Below are 16367 nucleotides of genomic sequence, written 5' to 3'. Positions count from 1 at the left end.
CCTAAATAACAGTGACAGGGATGCACACTCTGTTGCTGGATTGTTGTTTTCCCGCCAGTTCCCGTCAGGAAAGTATACACAGTTTGCAACCTTTTATTAGTTGGTTCAATAACAAAGCATAATTAATGCATTCGTAACAGTGTATGAGGTTTGGATTTTTACAACAATGGTTCTTTTATTAATGTCCTTTTAGGCCTCTTTGCCTCTGCCATGATGTCAGTAAAAAGTTTACAAACACTTTGTGAGGACACCTTAAATCTAAAGGTTGTAATAAGAAAGATAAAACTGAGCTAGCTTCTTATAGCTAGCTAGTGGTGTATGCCATCGTGCTGTAAAGTGTTCCACTCTTCTTTGGGAGATCCTATCCGCTCATTAAAGTTACAAAGTACAAGAACAGCCAACGTTGAAGCTGTTATTTAAGTGAAAAGGTTGCATAATGTTTCTTTAACATCCACAAGCATTTTAGCAAACAAAGGAATCCGGTCAAAAACCAAAAATGAAATAAAACTAAATAAATTAACCCTGGATCATGTGTGTGTGAATGTGTGTTACCTTCTATAGGTTTAGGCAGGAAGTGTGCAGCTGGTTTGGTCTTTTTGACCCTGTTGCCCTTCATGGCCTGTCCCTCTTTATTGAGGCCCAGAAACCAGGCCCGGCCCGACTCCTTCTGTCTGTAGAGCATAGAGCTGTAGATCACATAGTAGTTCTCGAACACCGACTCCTTAAACTTACACTCGGCTGTAAACAGTTCCTGAGGAGACAGACAGACAGACAGACAGGAAGCGATATGGGTCATATTATGTTGGGAAAAGGAGTATTTTAATAATTATTGTATGTGGGAAAAATGAATACTACACAAACAAGGATTTAAAAAAATATATATATGTGTCAGTGTGCCAATAAATCTGACATAAGAAAACAATGAAACCACACTGCCCAGCCACAGACAGGGAGGAGCAGCACAGCACTGACTGAATGATGTGCTGCTTTAACCCATGTTACTCTCCCCAGACACTCTCTCTCTGTACACACATGAATAACAAACTAAACAGATAAAAAAGCGGATTGATTAGGGTGACACAAAGCCCAAAAGATCTCACCCTCCCGCCCACATCAGCTCTGCTGTTATGTGTCAGAACTCTTTTCCATGGTCGCAGGCGCCTCCAGCGGAGCATATTTCAGCTCTGAATCAAGGTGTTATTCTTACTGGGAAAAAAAATCCTGTCTCCCTAGTGTCCTCTTGCACTACTGAGTCACAGCAAGTACAAAAGGCAGCCTGAGATGAAACATTCTCCTTTTGCGGAGGTCAGAATCGAGGCAATCGGAGAAGTCAGGCTCCAGAAATCAAAAGAATTGCAAATACTCGAGCAGTATTTACAACTAAAAGATGGAGCTTTGTCAATGAAATGTCATTTTTAGTAGGGATTTTCTACTGTTTTCTTATATGACATCAACACAGCATGACATCAGGCTGGGATAGCAAACTTCCATATTAAGACTGCAGCTAATGATTATCAACTGATCTAACTGTCTTTGAGCAGGGTTTAAGAGCTTCTCAACAACACCAGATATTATTACCTACACAATCATTTAAAGCTGCATCTTCTGGTTCTTAGAGGACTTGGGAGGTGCGTGACATACTGCAAACATCTGACATATTATCACCTTATTAAGTTGATGTGGCACACATGTTAGCAGGGAATTGCCAATTTGCACATCAAGCTGACTCTGGCTTGGAGGATTTGGCTCTGTCACGATGACAAATGGTGAAAATTTAAGACACTTTCTAGCTGCTACTTTTTCCACTTCCTTCACCAGCTTACTTTGTCTGTCTGACATTTGCTACTTGGCAGGCAGGTTGGGTTATCAGACCTTTTTCTGTGGATTTGTTATTACGAGAAGCACTTTTCACATTACACACAGCAGCCAGTGATCCACTGTTAATATGAAATATGTAAAATAATGTATCTTTGTGCTATTGCATAACAGTTATCTCCCATGTAAATCAGGTATCTCCTCTCTTAGGGCAACATTTCATAAAGGAACTTTCATAATCATTAACAATGACTGACACGTTCCCTCTTTGAGACAATTGCTGAGGATATAAATAGTGTTAATAAACTACGCCTCATATGGCTGAGGAGGCTCCTGCCAACCCAAACAATCACCCTGGAGGTCCCCAGACCCCAGATTGGGAAGTGTTTGTCTAGACCGTCTCTTATTGGTTGTTGTGGGCCTCTTGCCAGAGCCACAGACACATTGTCATTCAGCTCAGGTCTGTTGGTCCGAGTCTCATAGCAACATGAGGAAGAGAGGCGACACTGTAGCCGTGGCAACCAACCAGCGCTGAGAGGGAGGGGTCAGTGGGTGGGTGGCTTGTGAAAGGGGGGGGGGGGGGGGCTGCAAGAGTGAGAGAGTGAAATACACACAAACACTTGCATTGGTAATTTAACGTATAATGTGCTGTAACTCATGCTCTAATACATCCACTCATGCTAACATAGGAAGACACTTATTTAAGGCTGGGCTGGGTGGCACCGACACGCAGCTGCGAGGGATCAGACACACACACATTTGTGGCTCTAGGGGATGAATGGAGGGAGGTGCAGGGGGGCTTGCTGGGATATGAAACGTGACTAAATGATTGGCTGGCAACAAAACAAGACAAGGTTATAATGAATGAATGCTCTATTTATTGGCAATGTCAGTGACACACATAAATCAAATGGTAACCATGGTTTTGTTCTTTGAAGAGCTTAACATTTTTCATTGCTGGATTAAATTAACAAATTCATAATATATATTTAGTCTTGACCTGCACACCGGATTCATTATTCAGTTGTTAAGGAGGTTGATCTTTGCTGGCGTGCACAGAGCGGTGCCAGACACTTATTAATGTTGGCCAGTGAGGTCATACATCATTTAATGCTGCTTTTAAAATTAAAGATGTTTGATGTCGAGGCGTCTCTCGGTCTCGTCTGAAGAAGAAACATTTATCCCCGGCTGAATTCAGAGAGAAAAAGTGAACTGTTCGAATTACTTCAGATGAAAACCTCACAGCCTTACAGGTGAGTCATTTTAACAACACTGCCTGCCTGAATGTGTTTCTGTCGTCATTTCTAAATAGCTATGTTCACCAGCTGCCCACAGAAAGAAGACAGGGAGAAAAGAATGAATGAAAGAACGGAGGGTGGGGTGGTGGTGGTGGTGGTGGGGCTGGAAATTGGGACATGAAGGAGAGGAGGGAGAATAAATCACCCAGTGAAGAGGACGACGCCTCCTGATTGGAAAAACAGCAGGGGGATTCTCTCTCTCTCTCCCTTCTCTTATCTTTGTGTTTCTCTCGTCGCTTTTCTTTTTTCCCCTTCCCTCTGTCATTTCTCCATGCTCTGCAGAGATTTAGTGGAGGAGAGTGCGCTGCACACATGCATGCACATTGTTATCTTTTGAATTACACACACACACGTGCATGCAGCCTGAACAGCAGCCGCGATCAGATAGAGACGAGGCAATTAACATGTGAAACATTGTGCTCCAAAACATACCAAATTGATACAGGCAGCACTTTGTTCTCTGTCCATTTAAGACCTAAAAATAAGAAACTTAAAACCAGAGTGGGAAAAGCAATCTCCACTCTTGGCACGGCACAAAGCTGCACTAATGACAACACTTGGCAACTAGAACTACCCAGTGCTACCACAGCGTGACTGCCGGCCACTGGGAGCTCCCCAGTAGAAGCAGATTCACAATACAACAATAAACCGTTTTAATAATTAGTGTTCCAGTGCATTTCCTTTGGTCTGTTGTAATTTACTAAAGCCTTTAATCCACAGACAATCAGCAACATGTCTTGTTGAAGGATGAGTATCATCATCATAATAATACACTGACAGATCAGGCCCGTGACCTCACTGACCAGGGCAAGTTCTCCCTTCAAGATCTGACTCGCTGGGCTGAAGAGAGACTGACTGACAGCCTGAAGCTTGATTCATTCTTGTGCATCATTAGTTAACAACAAAGCCCACACATGTAGCTACACCATAGCTAACTTGCATCTCCTCAAAAATGCAAGTTAAGGAAGCCATAAGGCTTGTGATGACTACAAATACACCATGTGGAGTCCACAGGGTCAGCTCAGGCCGCTTGTGTTTTCTTCCACAACTTTCTGATACAGCTAGAGATTGCTGATAATGAATCCAGCAGGAGCAGGTTGCAGAAAGCCTCAGTGTTTGCCTATTCAGTAACACACATCTATCATTTCTACTGCACCTTTTGCATCTTGCAATTGAGTTTCTTGATCCCAGTGAATGGAAAAACAAACACCATTAAAGGATGCTTTGCAGGAGGAAAACAAGCCAAACCTTTATATTATTGCTCTACATTGAAGTGGAAATAGACAAGTTTAGCTTTAACTTATGATTATGAGGTAAAGGTTGATTGCACAATGTAATGACACCATCAGCGTTAAGATGGGGTCCCTTTAACACCTCTTTATAACGGGGCATGATACTAATAAGCAACCATTAGATTGGTTTAGTTTTTCCCAATGAAAATGTCCTAACCTGCTCCATGCGTCAGGGAACAGGCTAATTCCTGTGTCTTCAACAGGGGGTCCGGGACCCCTAAGAGAGGGGTCCTCAGAGTTACTGCAGGGAGGCCACCAAATTACTGCTTGATAATTTGAATTTAATTTAACTTAAAATGCGTCTGCAAATACACATAAACATGAATCTAACATATCATCAGTGAAGATAAATTGGCTTATCCATAAAACCCATTTAATTTACAGTACACAACCAGGGTTTTCCCTGGGTTTTTTCGAGACCAAGGTGGCAAAGGCCTGTGGCGGCCCCCCCCCCCTTCCATTAAATATGAAAGGAGGCCCCCACATGCTTGAGCTTTACACTGCTTCCTTGTATAATCAGAACAGACATGTCCTGTGATTTTCAGCCTTCTATGATTATATTTACCCTTTACAGCAGGCACATCCTGACAGCTGAGAATATTACTGTCAGGTATTGTCCCCCCTCTATTTAATATGAAAGGAGGCTGAAAATCACTGGACATGTCGCTTCTAATGATACAAGTCAGCGGTCCTGAAATGTGTGTTTCTCTTCTGTAACACACATTCTACATCTCGGAGGCACGTCTTTCCACATACAGGCTTCCTTCGCCTTTCAAACGGAGCAGAGCTCCACGGGAAACAGTAGGAGAGACACCGCCCAAGGGGGGAACCGGGATCTGACACAACACCGGAGGGAGAAGCAGGTCATGGAGCTGTGCGCCAGACGAAAAAACAAGCGCGTCGCACCGAATGCGTGCCGCTACAGCGTCACTTTGGGTTGTGAGTGCACATGATGCGCATCTACATTGAAAGTAATGGGTTTGAGCGTTCAAAAGACGCTCCAGAAAGAAACCATCGACAAAAGTGCAGAGGGTGAGGCTAATGCACCTTTGCCACAACTGCAGGTGACTGAGCAGCTACAGGCAAGTGCAACAGAGAAAACACGACAACTTGGCGTCCATGCTCTGTCTCTCTTTCAGCTCAGGGTCCTTAGCCTGAAAAATGTTGAAGACCCCTGGGCCTACTTTTAAAACTGCTCACCCCAGCTCTAATTTTTTAAAGCTTTGCACACCTCCAAGCTAATGGAGGATGCAAGCTGTCCATACCTGGACACTTTTTCATGTCCAGTCCACCAGGGTTTCTGTCTCCAGAGTCTCAAGAAAATTAAGGCTCAATTTATGGTACAAAAGGAAGTGCACCAACCACTGCACAACCAAAACAGGAAGAGGAAAGCGCCTCAGTGGCTATCCCCAGTTACCAATGAGCATTAATGTAAGTTCTTTACAGTCACTATTCCCAACAGCAGAAATGGTGGACAAGGGAAAAACCTGTGGAAAGTGTTGGTCTGTTTCCACTTTAAGTAAATGAAAGGATGTAAACAATTACTTAGGGGCAGATAATTAAAGAGTGACAGTACACAACACAGCTAATGTTACAGTGATGGTGCCCAGGAGTGAAATGTGATGCTGAACTGTGAATCAATCACTATGGCGGGACTACAGTACACTGTCATGCACACGTGTAATTCCACCTCGCGTAACCTGTACAGTGTGATCTTTCAGAGGTGAGCCTCACAAAGTCCCAAACATTCCACAAATCTTCCGAACTAAATAACAAATACATTTGTCAGCCTCCAAACATATATAGACCTTTATCAAAATGATTCTGTTTTCTCATCTGTTGTTGCTACAGTTAATTCAATTTAAGCTCAAGAATGATATGTTTGAGTTCAGGGAGCAATGGTTAAAACAATGCTGATGACTGCCATGTCCGAGTCTTGTTGACCCATCAATCCACCCAGATCTCCTCCCTTGGAGGTTTTGCAGTGCCGTGATAATGTCAGACCTTTTTCCTGACAGACTAGAGGGCCTTGTCAGGTAAACATGAACACGTTGTTGTTTCTTTTGTCTGGAGAACTCCAAATGTCCCTTGTTTGTTTCTGATGCTTGTCTAGTCTCTCCCTTCTTCTTGCTGAAAACCCCCTAAAATACTGCCAATTTCTGCTGCAGCTGAAAAATGAAAAATGGACTGAAAGTCACACCAAGCAACCTCCCCGCAGTTTATTTTCTTCAGTGCTGGCAATGCAACAAAGAGTCATGATTCTAGTTATGGCTGAGCTTTCTGGTTTAGCTGTTTTTTAAATGCACCCTGTGTTTTTTGAAGACGCCTGGCTGTCATTATTTCCTGTTCATTATAACCAAGAAATCATGAACTGGGACTGAACTTTTAAGGCTGCTTGAAATCAACATAAGAATGTTAAATAGGGCTGCAACTAATGATTATGTTTAGTATCAGAATCAGAATCAGAATCAGAAATACTTTATTGATCCCCGAGGGGAAATTATTTATGTTACAGGTGCTCCTTGCAAGAGAGGAAAGATACGTGAAAATATAAGAAATTTAAACAGTAGTATTAACAAATATATAGTTAAATAAACAGGAATTATTAACAAACATAAACGTAAAAAAAAAAAAAAAAAAATATATATATATATATACACACATATATATATTGTAAACAAGTATCGACTAATCTGCTAATTATTTTCACAATTCATCGTTTAGTCTATAAAGGTTTATACCTGTTATTATCATGTGTTTTGGGTGATCCGATCACAAGTGGACAGCTCTATGTCTGTCTATTCATACCTGGCAGAAGAACACGTCTCCACATGTGTCCCTAGTGACCACTTGTGACCGGATCTCAGTTCCCCGCTCTGTATGCAAATAAACATGTGAATCATTTCCGTTTGCAAAGACCAAATGTGCTGTTTTAAACAAGCTTTGTAGTTCTATTTGTACACTTACAGCCTTCACCATTTAAACGAGTAAAATCTTATCTAATTGTAGGGCTGCATGAAGCATATTGACAGCCCCTCTGTGCCTCTATCTCTCTCTCTGTTTATCAAGTGCCACTAGGAGCCTACTGTGGTGCAGTGTGAGCTGTGAGCACCGTGTTGGGGACAACTGCACACATACAGTGACAGGGCTAACTGTTAGCACCACATGGCTAACATTACCTAGCAGTCATTAAAGGGTTTGACAACAGAGTCGAGCCGCTTCACTGTCAGTGTGAATTTGTTGGGACCTTTTAACAGCAGCTGCTTACTTATTGGTAATAATGAATTATCATCCAGCCTTTGTTTCTTATTTTAAACCTTGATGAAAATGTGTTTACTTATGAAAAATGACAACTTTGCACATTCCTGCTTTATAAACTGGAGGAAGCATCGTTGAGATTTGCAGTTGCTCTACTTGTAAAATAACTTAATGCGACTAAGCTTAAGGAAGTTGTTTTTCATCCTAATGTGTATGTATATATGTGTGTCTGCGTGTGTGTGTTTGTGTGCAGTGCTCAGTGAGTGGGTGTGTTTGTTTCCAACACCAGTTATTATCACAGCGCTAATTACCCAGGGGAATTGTGGGTAAACAAATCATTCTAAAGAAAAGAAAGCCCACAGACAAGAAGGAAGAGGAGGAGTGGAAAGAAAAGTGTCAGCGTATGAAAACAAACGTGGAGAGGGCACTTTGAGAGGGGACTTAAAAGGATGTCCTCCAGCCCAGACAGACCGAATCAAAGTGCACATCTGACTCCAATCACGGCCTCGATCTCGGCGTGTCAGGAACACCACGTGCTCTGCAGCCACTCCAGACCTGCAGCACCTGATCCAATTACCCTGTTATGAAAATGTGTGGCTCCTAATTGGATCAGGTGTGTTAAAGCTGGAGCAACAACTCAGAGCACAGGCACTCCTGAAGGACTGGTTGGGAAACAGAGCTGGTGGATAGTATCAGGAGGATATAAATAAATATATATCTAGACACCTGGAAAATCATCTGTTGTTTTCTAAATCTTAACATATTGATGACACCAAGTGAGTGACCAAGTCGGGGTTCTGCTCTCAACATCACATACCTGATAATATATTTGAAGGTGACAGCCACTACAGAGTCCTCTGTTTTACATTAATACCACCATCTCATATCATGATTTTCACAAATGCACACAAAGGCTGCGTGGAAGCCTGTTGAGTCAGTTACCAGTGAGACAATAAAATACAAGTTTGAGTACTTACTTACAGGCCTGTCATAATGCATGTATACCTGTCTGTGAAACTCCAACACAGAGCAGACGAGAGGACAGAAAGAGCGCGACCAGAGATGACAGCAAAACATGACTCAGCATAGGTGTTTTTTCCCGTTCATTCTGCTTAGGTGCCGTGAAAAAAAAAGCTTAGGCACTGCGCCCAAGTCTAATGATCGGGAAAACCCTGCTGTTTATTCTGGCATCCTGTTGGCTGTAATGTTGGTTAGATTCTTATGGAAACAAATACACACATAAACACAGAGCAGTACCGTACAGCATGATATATTGACATGACCTTGACAATTTTTGCTGACTTCAATACGTCGATAATTATCAGTACAGGCCTATCAGCAGCAGAATGCTGCACAGGGGCTTATAAATACACTGAGGAAGGATTTTACATTTCTGGAAAGGTCCAAATTACACTCGGTCTAATCAGGTCGGATAAGGTTTTTTGGCACCTGTGAAAATAGAACTTTTAATTATTTCTATAAATTAGTCTTTGAAGCATATAAACAAACTATTTTTGGATTAATTTTTATTTGTCCTAAGAAGATTATTATCATATTGCTGCACTTTTAACCACAGCGGCTTGTTAACTGCTGGTTCTAGTGTTGGTGTTCATTCTCTGTGAGGGTCTGTTCAGGTCTGGTCTGACTGGGTCTGCATCAGATCAAGTCTGTCTTTTTTTGTTAATTTATTTGCGCACATTGGGTTTGGGAAGATTTTCCACAGGCACCAGGATAAAATGGCAGCATCAGAGAAACGTCAGGATTTTGTTGGCAGCGATTCAGTTTACAGATTTCATCAATTCTGCAGAATTGAATTAAACTTCAAACAATAAGCCAGCCTTTAAGTTTTTATTAAAGGTGAATATGTCTTTGAGTGTGTGTGTTTCAGTAAACCACCTTGAACAGCTAAACAAAAGGTGCAGACTGTGATTCATTAGAAAAGGGCTGGGAAGGCTACATATACGCAGGCAACGACTGTCAAACAATAGATTTGTTCAAACCTGCAATTTGAGTGTGATGTCTGCCCTGTTGTGCTTCAATACCACGATGCACAGAGCGACATCTTTGAAGAGACATGCCAGCGACTAATTCATTCTCTAGTCACCAGAAAATGTGTGTGTCTGTGTGTATGTGTGCCATGATGACTCACATGGCTAACATTTATTCTCTCTGCCACTCGTCTTCCTTCTCATCTCTCTGAATGTAGACATCACAGGACTCACTCTGTCTGAGTGCTGTACCGACTGTGTTGTGAATGGATGTACACGCCCACGTACACAGACGTGCGGCAGACACACACACACAAGCACATACGTAGAGCGCGCACACACACACACACACACACACACACACACACACACACACCAACATTTGTTGAAAACATCCTGTTGTAAGAAAACATGCTGTGGCTCAGGAAAAGAGAAAAAAATATGAGTTGAAATGAAAATGGAAGGACGAATCCTCGATAAAGAAAAGGGCACGCAAGGTCTCTCCATCTTGTTTTTTTTAATGTTGTAATGAATAAAACAGAGCTTAAGTGGTTAGTTGATTAGTTGATAATTAATGATCATTAATGATGACTAATCAGCAGCTATTTTAATAACTGGTTGATTGTTTTAGTCATTTATCAAGCAAATTCCTCGTTATCTGGTTTTATGCTCAGAATTTTTGGTTATATCGTAGTAATCTTTGGGTTTTAGACTGTTTGTGGGATAAAATGAGACATTTAAGGATGTGATGTCAGGCTGCAGGAAATTAAGACAGGTGGAGAAGAATGGCCATGTGCGTAAGTATTGGTAAGAGTTTATTTTACCATTATTTTTATAGTGTAGTTAGTAATGGTAAAAGTGTTTGGCACTGATTCATGTAAATGTAGATTTTGTCTTGGATCTATGTATTCAGTCTTGTCCTCAGGGGGCTGTGTTTGTGTGTTTTATATTTCAGTTTATTTATTTTTCCATTGTGGGATATCTCCTGAAGCGCTGTTTTTAGGAGGTATATTTATTCATTTATTTTGCCTGGTTGATGTTTGGGATGTCTGAGTACAGAGAGTTAATATACTGGAATGTTAAGTTTGTTATTGGCTCATGTGTCTGATTAGTCCCCTGAGGGATGGGTCCTAAAAATGACCAGACATGAAAGTAAAATATTTAGTCTTTTATTCATTCTGTGACCATATTGTTTAGTTGTATGTACTTCTATTTTTTATGTTATTTATCTGGTGTACTAGCCGTCTTTCCAGCACCGGGAGCTGTCCACAGTATGACCCAGACAAAGACAAAGTCTCCACATGGGGGTGTTAATTATTGGAGGATAAATTCATGTTATTTTTATTGGGATTTAAACGGGCTTTGGACTTCTACTGCGAGAAACGCGCCCGACCTTCAGATTTCCTTCAGGGGGATGAAGAGTTTTTGAGAAGGACCAGATTTGACCACAGGCTATTTGCCGTCCCTTACTTTAAGATGTTTCTATGACCTGAGGATACCTGGGCTGAAAGAGAAGGGGGAAGAGAGAGGAGTTTTAGCACAGACACAAGCGAGTGAAAAAGATAGATGGAGGATGGAGTTGAATTGATGGTGTTCAGGCTCTCAGGACCTATCCAGCAGAAAGACTGGGGCTCTAACAGTCTGACTCACAGGAGCTGGCATGGAGGAATACATTTCCATTTCTAATCTTGGCTGGTGGACAGTCAGCAAAATTCAGATTTCAAAAACAAGCAGATTTTCGGGGGGCACTGGTGTACACAAGCCTCAGTCATGATCTAGGTACATTATCCTCTCTTATCCCTCCCACATTAATTGTCTGTCATCTCACTCACAGTGTTCATGTAGAAGTAGTAGAAGAAGATAATAATAATGATAGTAGGAGTGGCAGTTGCAGGAAACGTGTCGCTTTTCTCTTTCACCTTTCAGCTGACATCCTGACACCTCCACCTCCACCAACCACCCTGATACACACACACATATTCACATACCTACCAAGGCATGTGTTACACACACTTTGGCATACACTCCCATCACTCCGAGTCTCATTCACACACAAACACACATAGTCCCAAACTCATCAGCACTTTTTCTTTCCCTCACTTTCCCCAGCATGCTCCATAATTATCACATAGCAGCTCATTGCACACTGTGCCATCTGTTAGTCGCACACATGCACGCCCAAAACACACACACACACACACACACACACACACACACACACACACACACACACGTGCGTGCGCACCACACGTATGTGCACAGCCACACACTGCCAGATGCTTGGGATCTGGGATTAATAAGACAGTCCTACCATGTATAACTAAGTTTGCAGCATATCATTAACAATTTGCAATAAGAGGATAAAGAATCTCACTGGGAGCTGAGCAGCATAAATTTAGGAACAAGGCTCAACTCGCTCTGTCGCATGGAGAACGCACTATAAAAGGATATTTAAATTTTTGAGACGGGGCAGGCAATATAGCTGAAAATGGTAGTACAATAATTATTTCAGAATTATCTTGATAAGTTGCTATATTGACAAAAGTATGAAAAAAGCAAAAATCAAAATCATTTGATTAGGGAATAAGTAGAACTGTCAACAATTTTGAGAACTCATTAATCATTTATTTATCAAACAGTTGCTGGTCCAGCTTCTCTAGCTCTACGTTATATAACTGAACATCTTTGGGTTTTTAATAAATTTGACAGTGTTCCTATGAGTTAGGGGAAACTGTGATGTGCTTTTTTTTTCGTCATTTCTGAGATTTTATGGACTGAATAAGTGTTATCCAACTAGAGATACTGGGGTGTGTGGGAAAGAGATACCCTTGGGGGTATTTCTGCCGTTACCAAGGCATACATGCGATATTGCAGTGCAGCTACACTAATTCGGGGGGGGAAAAAAATCTAGTTTGATTAGAAAATAAAAAATAAGCAGTATATATCCATATATGGCGTCAGCTGTAACTTGAATGTGTTGTAATTGTAAGTGCATGAAAAGAAGATGGCAAACGAGCAGAGAAGTCTAATCAGTAAGGTAAATGTGTTGTGTAAATGCTTAAATACAAGCTAAATATAATGAGTGTACTGTTGAAATAGATAGCTAACTTAAAGTAATGGATAAATAGCTAAAAGAGTTAACTAAAAGTAATGGATATGCAGTTGAAAAAGTATTGGCTAAATGGTTAAAATATCTAAATGCCAACCTCTGCCAGCCGTAGTACAAATGTAGACTTGACCAAACTAACCTTGACATCGACAGTTTATATGTATGAAAAAAATACTCTAACAATATTGTAAAATATTGTGAATAATGCCGTATAATATCCACTTAATGATATATTGTAATGAACACATTTGGAACCTGACCAATAGTATTGATGAAGGGGTACATGAGCTCATCTGATGCGTTAAAGAAAAAGTTAGGAACCTCCAGACTAAATGACTGATAAACTAAATTATCAATTGATGATGAAAAATAATTGCAGTTCTATATATACTGTGACACATTTTGGTAAGGTTCATCTTGTTATTTTGCCTTTGGTAATGAGAAATATGAGCCATAATATCTCAAAATAAAAACGTAACCACATGGTGCCAATGAGCCAAATTTACCCTGGGTTTTGGATGCAGAATATACGTGACTGTCTGTCTGCACTGTGCTACATACAATCATGTCCTTTCATCATTTAGACACATAAAAAAGATATTAAATGCAATTAAAAATAACAGCATTAATAGCATATTTGCCCCCCAAACACTTTGTCATGCTATACTCAGTACATCATGTTCTGATCATAATGATTGCAGTGCAGTCACAGTGTGCCTGAGATGTCTTACTCCATGATGAGTGTTTGTTCCAGGAGTATTGAGTTATTTTTGTTAATAAAAATTCTTCCAAGGGCAAAATGCAGCCTGATCTAACATGTTACAGCAAAGACTGCTGATAAGTGCACCATGTTTAGTTGAAGGTACAGGAACTATAATCTGATTTGTATCGACTTCCTGACACCTCCACAATAACTAACCCGGCAGGATGAAAGATAATCCAGACTGTGTCCGATAAACAAGATGCTCTCGGTCTGAACCCGAACCAATTACACGCAAACACAAAGGGGAACGTCACCGCTGTGGTTCAGACCAGGATAAAACAAAGTGTAGCTGTGATAGCACCCTCGTAATGTTTAATGAGTATCTCTTCAGGCACAGTGCTACCATCCTTACCCACACACTACAACACACACTACACCTGCCGGGACCTTTGCAGCAGCCAATTAAACATCAAGCGCCGCTGACATCATGATAAATTAGACCTGCTGTATGTAATTTATATATTCGTTATCATGTAGCTGCCTGCACATCACTCACAGAGCTGGAACATGATCACACAGCCTCACTTTCCCCTCTACGCAGCTTTAGAGGGGATTTCTACTGTGTGTGTGTGTGTGTGTGTGTGTGTGTGTGTGTGTGTGTAGGGGGGGACTCCCCCTCTTCAATTATTTACAGGAAGCCCTCATGCATCTGTGACTTTCAGCGACAGGCTGAGAAAGCCCAGCAGAGCAGCACAGATCTCTTGTCTTTCTCCTCCCGATTACTCCTCTCTCTTCTACACCTCCTCTCTCCATCCTATTGTCTACAACATTTCTCCGTCTACTTTTCCATCTTTTATTCTGCTCCGTCTGTAACCTCTTTCCTCCGCCGTCTGCATCCTCTCCTCCTCTGTCTACAACACTTCCCTCCTTCCTCTCCATCTTTTCCTCCTCTATCTACAACACATCCCTCCTTCCTCTCCATCCTCTCCATCCTTTCCTCCTCTGTCTACAACACATCCCTCCTACCTTTTCCATCCTTTCCTCCTCTGTCTACAACACTTCCCTCCTTCCTCTCTGTCTTTTTCTCCTGTCTACAACACTTCCATCCATCCTCTACATCTTTTCCTCCTCTGTCTACAACCTTTACCTCCTTCCTCTCCATCTCTTCTTCTCTTGCCTGCAACCTTTTCCTCCATCCTCTCCACCTTTTCTCCTCCTGTCTACAACCTTGTCATCCTTCCTCTCCATCTCTTTCCTCCTGTCTACAGCCTTTTTTTCTGTCTTCTCCATCCTCTTCTTCCTCTGTCCACAACCTTTTCCTTTATCGGTTTTTCCTCCTCTGTCCTCAACTTTTTCCTACATCCTCTCCACCTTTTTCCTCCTCTGTCTACAGCCTTTCCTTCCTTTCTCTCAATCTTTGTCCTCCTCTGTCTACCTTTTCCTCTTTCCTCTCTAGCTTTTAACTCCCTCTGTCTACAGTCTTTTCCTCCTCCCCTATGTCGTTTTTCCTCTCATTGTCTGTGTCCTATTTCTTCCTCAACTCCTTTCTTTGCCTCCCAATGAAGTCTGTCCTTTCTTCTCCCCTCTCCCTCTTTCTTTCATGATTGGCCCTGGCCTCACCTTTATTCACCTCTCCATTTCATTCCCCCCCTTTCATCTCCTCCCCTCCCAACCATTTCTATTCCCCCTGTCCCCTTGCTCCGTCATCTCCCCTTTCCTGTCTTCTCCTCCCTTCACCTCCTTTCCCCTCCTCTCTGGCTCCTGTCATCTCCACCCCAAAAAAGAAATGAAGGGGAGGAAGGAGGGATGATGTCAAGGAGAAGCGACGCCAGTGAAAGAGTGTGAACTCTCTGAAGAGTCAGCATGGAAATAATTCATATTCTGCTCAAGCAGAGCTCCTAGCAGCCGGCCGCTGCTCCTCTACCTCACTTCCCCTCCACTTGCACCTCCTTCATCCTTCTCTCATGTCAGTGATTTGACAAAGGTTTGACTAATTTAGCTCTAGTTTTTAAATTCATTTAGCCTTTTTCATTTTAAACCTTATTTTGTTTTCATTATCTGGATCATACACTCAAGGAGGAAAAGCCTCTGGAATGGCATTTACGGACACTTAGACATGCTTACTTTATACATACCTATACATAATCCGACAAATATGTTTCATTATCATCCATTAAAAGCAATTATCTCTGTCTTCTCAGCTCTCTCCCTCACCCTGTCTGATGCACCTGTCTCCTGACATGAAAAAAGCTTTTATTATATCAAGCATGCTTCAATTCTTTGAGTTTAAAGCTAAATGCAAGTTAGTTATTGTATAATTTAGAGCAAAATTTGTCTGTAACTGCACTTTGAGGTGATTCATTTTGCCTCATTGTGCTGCAGATAGAGCAGGAGAGGCTCTGCAGACAGACGGGTCCCCGGACACAGTGAATGTAATGGTCTGCACACCGGCTAACTGAAGGGAGTTGTACTAAAATCACCCAGTGGTTCTTCTGAGCAGCATAATGAGATGGGATGATGAGTTTGTCATGTTAACTGGCTAATGATCCATTTAGCTCGGCTAAGAACCTGTCTTCAGTGTGCGGACAGCTACACTTTGCACAAGGGCTGAAACAGGAAGATCATTCTGCATCAATTTTGGTAATCGCCTTTTAATTTAAACAGAAATGGGTTACAGAAAATAAATCACTGTTTCAAGCCTCTTTAATAGGAACATTTTTTTCATCTTGTATGACAATAAACCAAATATTGGTTTTGGACTGCATATTGGATGAAACAAGCTATATGAAGGGGTCACCTTGGGCTCTGAACTTGTGATGGATTTTATTTACTTTTTACAGTTTATATATCTATTGGACCACTGATTAATCATGAACATAATGGGCATAGTGACAAAAATTATTA

General features: G+C 41.5%; 1 protein-coding gene across 2 annotated transcripts in view; it reads right to left on the bottom strand.

Moving 5' to 3' along the window:
• LOC125884950 (fibroblast growth factor 14-like) overlaps positions 1-16367 on the bottom strand; it is a 71068-nt gene that overhangs the window by 7412 nt on the left and 47289 nt on the right. For both annotated transcript variants that reach the window (XM_049570258.1, XM_049570257.1), the window contains exon 4: positions 553-751. In XM_049570258.1, coding sequence (XP_049426215.1) covers positions 553-751 — 199 coding nt within the window. The remainder of the gene's footprint in view (positions 1-552; positions 752-16367) is intronic.

This window comes from Epinephelus fuscoguttatus, linkage group LG24 (genome assembly GCF_011397635.1).
Source record: "Epinephelus fuscoguttatus linkage group LG24, E.fuscoguttatus.final_Chr_v1".
Lineage (NCBI taxonomy): Eukaryota > Metazoa > Chordata > Actinopteri > Perciformes > Serranidae > Epinephelus > Epinephelus fuscoguttatus.
Note: the sequence above shows the minus strand (reverse complement) of the source record. Positions and strands in the feature narration are given on the sequence as shown.